The sequence below is a fragment of the Rhineura floridana genome, chromosome 6, assembly GCF_030035675.1.
Source record: "Rhineura floridana isolate rRhiFlo1 chromosome 6, rRhiFlo1.hap2, whole genome shotgun sequence".
NCBI classification, from domain to species: domain Eukaryota; kingdom Metazoa; phylum Chordata; class Lepidosauria; order Squamata; family Rhineuridae; genus Rhineura; species Rhineura floridana.
Genome location: NC_084485.1, coordinates 127,778,951 through 127,786,338, shown reverse-complemented (window position 1 = coordinate 127,786,338; position 7,388 = coordinate 127,778,951). Strand labels below are relative to the sequence as shown.

The window sequence follows — 7,388 nt, the reverse complement described above, 5'->3', positions numbered from 1 at the left end:
GCAGACACAACTGGCCTGTGTGGGTCAGATTGCCTTTTATAGTTTAGCCTTAGGCCGATAAACCACCTGCAACTTTACCTGAACAGAGATAGCATTGCTATAATTTCAGAAGAGGCAGTCATCCCAATTCAAACTATTGACCTGAACTTTTAAAGTGCTAAAGAGCTTGTGGCCAGGTTATACAAAGGATGGCCTTCTCCCACATAAACCCACATAGAGCCTGAGGTCATCATTGGAGCCTCTTCTCTGGGTGCCCCTGCCAAGTGTGGTGCAGTGAGTGGCTAGCAGGGAGATAATGCTTTCCCGGTTATGGAATGCCCTCCCAAGACAGGCTTGCCTAGAACCATTTTACAGTTTTGGTGCCAGATGGGTGAAGGTGGTTTTTTTTTTTTAATTCTGTCAAAGGCTGTAAACAGGGATTTTAAAGTTTTGCAGAGTTTTAAAAGTTGTTAAGATCTGCCCTGGTACTGGAGTGTTGTTCTTTATAACTGATACTCTCTGTTGCCTTATCTGTTTTTATGCTGGAAACCAGTTTTATAGGATGGTGTTCTAACATTCACTGTAAGCCACCAGAGAACTCTGCTTAGGGGCAGTATATAACCAGGGCCGACTTATCCATTAGGCACAGTAGGCACAGTGCCTAGGGCCCACGATAGTTTTAGGGGCCCATGAAAATGTTTTAATTTCTTTTCAAATCAGAAGAAAAAAAATGAACTTTTAGGGTCGAATAAAATCTTTTAATTTTTTTCTCACATCAGAAAAAAAATGAAATTTTTAGGGCCCATGAAAATCTATTAAATTTTGCCTAAAACAGAAAAAAAATAAAATGTTGAAGTATTTAAAGTTATATGAAAAATAATTTTTAATATTGATATTATTATTGTGGTGGGAGGAGCCGCAAAGGCAAAAGTGCCTAGGGCCCACGAAAGTCATAATGCAGCCCTGCATATAACTGTCATGTTAATAACAAATAGGGCATAAAACACAGCTGGACTACTTCTGAGAAGAGAAGCATAGGATTTTACAGTTAATTAAGTTAGCTTTGTGGTATGGGATAAGAAGTCAGAGTGGTTGATCCTACTACCTCTGGGGTGTGGGAGGTAATTCACTGTGGCACATTCCTGTGCTGCTTGGCTAATGTCCGAAGTCCCAGGGCTTATGGCCTTCACATGCCAGTGTTGCTGCACCTGAACAACTGAGAAAATTATTGTGGGATGCTGGGTGGGGTGGGGAACCTTGTTTAGTATTCCACGTGGCTGCTGTAAGTAGATATGCAGCAGCTGCCTGACAATATGGCATCCTCCTAAAGATACGGATCCCTGGTAAGCGCAGCATCTCAGGACCCTATATACAAAGACAGTTACATAGAATACTTCACAGATAAGCAGTTTTAGATTTCCTAAGAGGGCATCATGTTATCCTGGTGACATAAGAAGGAAGTCCCACTGCAGGAACTCCGACACCACCAGTGTAACATGAGAAGAGGACCTTTGTATTGTTTGTAAAAGCTGCCTGAATGTATACCTAGTAATAAATAAGTATATGGGCTGTGATAAAGACACACAGCACAATCTCACATTCTGTGCATACAGTCAAACCAAGGACATAATACTAGATTTTCTGATAGTGACTGTGTCATCCTCAACATCCTCACTTTTAACTTATTACACCTGCCACTTTAAGTATTCTGCAGGGGAAATGTGTTTAGGAAGCAGTCAGAAATTTTGTTTCAGGAAGAGATGTTTCATAGCATTCTAAGAGAGTACACTGAAATGTAAATGTACTGCCTTCAAGTTGATTCTGACTTACACACCCATATGTCCTATGCACAACTAATATGAAACGGTGAATAATTTACAGGAAAAGCCAGTTTGGCAACATAAGACTACCCAAGTTGGACAGACTTGTTTACACATTATGAGTTGTTTTACAAGAAAAAATATCAGCTATGTTAGGAAATTACTCACACAGTTGCAACCAAAAATGTATTTTGTTGTTTTAAACCCCTCAGGCACATAGTGTGTGCTGCCGCATCCAAAAGCATAATGGCATCAGAATGGACACACTCACACATTTTTTTATCTGTTTAGATATATTCAGCTCTTCCCTGTTCCAGGCATACACAGCGTTTGACCTAGCACTTCAGCTCAAGAATACTCCCACCCCTTGCTTTTGCATTTTCCGGCAAGGTAGCAAAAATAAATTTATGAAGCACCTGGTGGGTTGCCATTCATGGTTGGTGGGGTACTTATGGAAATAGGCCAAAGAAAATCCTATTTATCTGCAGGGTCATACAATGTTTTATTATTAAATAAGTATGTTCTCTTTAACACTGAACATTAGCTCTCTTTTTCTTCTACATGAAAATTGATTACGTGAACATTTGCATACTTTCAACAACAATAAATGACATTGTTTATGCTTTGTGCTCACTATATTGCAACAGTGCAGGAGGAATCACTGCCCTTGTCCATGTGGAAGGGTCTGAGTTTATTGTTGCCGCTTTCTTCTTCCCTTGCCACCATGCCTTCTGTCTGCCCACACCTTATTCATGCAATGCACAGTGAAGCTGCACCGGCTTAAGCTGATGGTGAAATAATTTCAGTGCATTTTTTGCACAGTGGTACAATTTTTAAACTTGTTTTTATTAAAAAAGTTTATATCTTAACTTTCCAATGAAACATTCAAGATAGCTTTTTTCAAGGCATCATCCTCACTTGCATCTGGTCCTGTTTGTTTTTCTGCTTTGTCAGTCATTTGGAACAGGATTCTGTGTAAAAGTGATGTTAAGACCACAACATGTTGTTTTCCTCTTTTTTTAATGTACTGGAGAAAATGTAAAGTTTTTTGTATGGTGCTGATAAGTGCTTTCAGCAATGGAAGCTATACTGAGGCCAGTCATCTGTACATTTTTAAATGTCATGTTCCTTGGCATAAAACTAGCCTGACTACCAACTTCCCTAATGGGATTTTAAACCTCAGATTTGCTGATATTTGAATTTGTATTTTTATAGTAGAAAAAGTTCAGCATGGGCTTATCTGAGCAATTATTTAAACCTTTTCCCCTGCTGCATTTCTGCCATATACATGTATGTATTCTGTGTTGTCTACACAAAAACAACAGGTTCAGCCTGATAACCATAAAATGGTTCCTTCTGGCAAAGGGATATCTTTGATACATGTTCACTTATTCTTTACTACCCCATCCCATCTTTCAAGATTTACATCCATAACATGAGTAGAGCAGTGGTTCCCATACTTTTTTCCCCACGAGTCACTTGAAAATTGCTGGGGGTCTTGGCAGAGCACTTAATGATTTTTCTGCCTCTTGTAGTAGTTGCAGTGTGCTGTGCTAGATGCTGTATGATTTTAATTGTATTTTTACATGCACACCATGGACTACCTGAATGAATCATGGACCAGTGGCTCACAGGCCAGTTTGGGAACCCCTGAGGTAGAGTCTGTCTAAGAGTCTAATATCTACTGGCATGAGAAAAAAAATACAGGATGGGTGGAAAGGGTTGGAAAATAAACATTAGCATCCTAAAATACCTAAATAATGAAATATTAGAACCATATAACATGGGAGTAGTCCTTGATCCATCTAAGTTGCTTGAGGTCCAGGTTGCTTCAGTGGCTAGGAGTCCCTATTTCCAGCTACAGCTGTTTCAACAGCTACAGCCCTTCCTTGATAGGGATAGCTTGGCTACAGTGATGCATGTTCTGGTAACTTCCATACTTGACAATTGCAGTGTACTCTGTATGCGATAACCATTGAAGACAGTTTGGAAGCTGCAACTAGGGTAGAATGCAATAGCGAGGCAACTGGTGGGTGTCTCTGGTTGGACACATATTAAGCTTGACAGATCCGCACTGGTTGCCTGTTCACTACCAAGCACAATTTAAGGCGTTAACATTGACATATACAGCCCTAAATGACTGGGCCCCAAGAATATGAAGGAGTGCACACCTGCTCAGGTGCCAAGATCAAGAGTAGAAGCCCTGCTGGTAGTTCTACCACCCTCTGCGGTTCGAAGAGTGGCAGCACATGGGAAGCCTTCTCTATGCTGGCCCCAGATTGTGGAATGACCTCCCTTCTGAGGTGTGTTTTGCACCATCACTGTGCTTTTCAACTATTGGTCACGATGCACTTCTACCTGTTTGCTAGACCTTTGGATGAGTGGATGTCTTCTGTCCTCCAGCTTTGCTGTTCTGCACTGCTGTTTTGTTATTTTGATACTGGTTGTTTTTGTGACTTAATTTTGTTATTTTAATGTACATTGTACTTATTTTGATTGTAATATTTTTGTAACCCACCTTGGGACCATTTGGTGAAAGGTGGGCTATAAGTACTACTAATAAATATGATGCCCAAACAATGTTAGCTAGTAGGGTACTTTATAAAACTTACATAAATTGGCTTCATCGCTATTGTCTCAAAAACTGTTGGTGAAAATATAAGAACAAAAAATTACATCGTAATTGCAAATTACAAATTGTATGACACATACAATTGCAATTTGTATGAAACCAATAATAAACTTATTAGAGCAATGTAATACTTATCCAAAATATATCACATCTTAAAGACGTTTTAAACCTGTATCTATCCATCTCTTTTGAATATAAAACTGATTGATGGACTCCGAAAATCCTCATTCAAGTAAAAAGGTGTTTTGCCACAAGCAATATAGAACAGTGATGAGCATGCAACCTGGAAAGGAACAGGAACAACAAAACATTAAGGGTGATAGCCAACATGAGTCATTCTCTGAGTAAACACACTGAAATCAATGGACCTGAGTATGTTAATTTCAGTGGGTTTACTTTGAGTATGACTTACTTGGATATCACAGTAAGGCTGTGATAGTAAGAACACTTCCCTAAGAGTTAAACTTTTAATTATTTTTGAGGAAACATATTTAGGAATTGAAGATTCACAGCCTGTTCCATTGATGATTCAACCTGAATCCTCAGGATTATACTTTTTAGCTTCTGCTTTATGGATATTACAATAAGGATTTTAATATCAATATAGTACTCTTTCATGTTTATTGAATTCTGATTTGTGTGCTAGGAATAATACTGAAACAAGACATTCTTTTTTCATACTTTTATAGTCTGAAATACATGAAGTGAGATAAAAAAGTAAGTAGGGTGGTTAGGCCGACTCAGTCACGTCCACTTGAAAAAGATGGCATTCCTCCTATCGCATTCCATCCCACTTCAAGCACTACTGAATCCATAATCCAGATATACTGAAGGTGCTTAATAACCACGCTGATTTAACTGCAAGTATTCTGGCTTAACTGAGTTATGGATATTGTTGCGCTGTCCTAATCCTATTTAAACAACAGACCCATTTACTGTTTATAAGCTTTTAGGAAATATTACACTAAAGATGAGCAGAATGTGGTCTTGAATTTTTGAAATTATGTTTAAAATAGTTTTATGCAAACACAAGCCACACTATTACAGAAAAAAATGGTCGTATTAGTGGTTACATGTCAGAGGCAATGTAATAAACATATATAATTTAGATAATCACCAGTGTACTTGGTACTGCACAAATATATGCAATAATACCACATTTCTCTCTGGGAATGTGTTCTGGGAAAGCTACACAAGAGAAGTTTTTGTGTTTCTTTAAAAAACACTAACATTTGTGTTTTTGGACCAGCCTCCTCAAAATGCATGCTCTCATCCCAGCTGAGAGCCTTTGAAAGGCAAGTCCCTTTAAATACAGACTGGATGGGGCTGATTAAAAAAAATAAATATAAAAAAAACTATAACCAAGTTGTAAGGTAAATGGCAGCTGGTAACTTTGGAGGGGTTGGATTTGATCCACTGGAGCTAGGTGGAGATTCGTGGTAAACTAGGACCTAAGGGAGCCTGAGCAGTCTCCTGACCCCTTGATGTGAGGGTGGTGCTATGCCACACCTGAGGACTGTCTGTAGCTCTAGCTAAGAGAGAGGGCTCCACCAAAAGGCTGGAGCAGCTGCGGTTGCTAGCTCTGAGCAGAAAAGAATGAATCAAGTTTTGCTCCATATAACTGTGGCCATTTTTGGTGGCCTTCAGAGGGCAAATTAGGCAGAAGGTGATTCACAGGAATATTGTAGAATTTAATTTCTGCATTGAATACTAGCTCACAAACACTATCAAAAGCCTAGAAGTTATGCCTATTAATGTGAATGCAGGAATGCTCAAACTTGTGAGGGATTCCTGATTATTTAAATTCCTGTATTTATTTGGAATTCAATATAGTTGATTTTTATTCTGTTATAATTATCATAAGGGCCTAACATAATTGTGCTTATGGTGAAGACAGAAGTTGAGATTCATTGTAAGAGTAATTTCTCTTTTGTAATCTTTGTATTCAGCTCTAGCCTAGTTACTATAAATTAACTCAGGATAATTATTCCTGGTATCTAGGTCACTTTCTGAAAATTAAAGTGTATTGCCAAATGCTTGGATTATTACCATTATATACATTCAGTATGTTGGACGTATCACTATGCTTAATCCAGCAGTTTTAAATGCATTTATTCTCTTTGATAATAATGGGCCTAAGTAAATTCTTTAGAATGATCAGGTTCCTATTTAGAGCAAATGTAGATGAAGAATTAACTACATATCAAGAAGCAAATAAAACTTCATATTTCTTGCAATTACTAAACCTATTTCATATGAAGCATATGAAGCACTCTACTAAAATAAAAAGATAACCATCAGTGACATGACATATTGGGGTACTAACCAGGGGTGGGGAGGGGGAGGAATAAATGTTTTGTCAATCCATAAATTTGACTCAATTGTTTTGTATAAAAATAGCATTCTGATGAAGAAGACAATCCACTTTGTTGGTATGACTTCAGAAGTTTGTATCATCCATTTAGATATGATGGAAGAAAACAGCAAAGACACTTAGAACACTGAAAAGTATAAGGCTGAAGATGGGCTGTTTCCCAGGTGCATTCTAGAAAAGAACAAAGTTATTTTATTACTCTAGAAACACCTTCCAATATTGTGAGAGGGTGAAAACATTACCTCCTTTCTACAGAGTTTTATATACCTCTTTCAGCCCTCTGCCCAACCTCAGTCACATTTTTCCTAAACAAAAAAGCTCCAGAATGCTTTACAGCATAATCATGCCTTCTCTGAATTAAGGTCAGTGGAGCTTACTCTCAGGTCGGTGGATATAAGAATGCAGCCTTAACCTATCCTCATAGGAAAGTGCTTCCACTGCTTGATAATTTTGGTAGTAGTCTTCTGTCCCTTTTCTAGCTCTGCAATAATCATATTTGACATGGAGCAATCCAGCATAGCACACAGTATTTCTAATGCAGCTACACAAAAGATTTATATAATGGGCTAATGATATTTGTCAT

The 7,388-nt window shown here is 38.2% G+C and overlaps 1 protein-coding gene across 13 annotated transcripts in view; it reads right to left on the bottom strand.

Annotated features, from left to right (window-relative positions):
* Window positions 1-5,098: 5,098 nt before the first annotated feature.
* Window positions 5,099-7,388, bottom strand: part of LOC133387928 (hornerin-like) — a 107,432-nt gene continuing 105,142 nt past the window's right edge. For all 13 annotated transcript variants that reach the window (XM_061633792.1, XM_061633791.1, XM_061633798.1 and 10 more), the window contains one exon: window positions 5,099-6,976. In XM_061633792.1, the coding sequence (XP_061489776.1) occupies window positions 6,893-6,976 (84 nt within the window). In that variant the 3' untranslated portion in view covers window positions 5,099-6,892. The remainder of the gene's footprint in view (window positions 6,977-7,388) is intronic.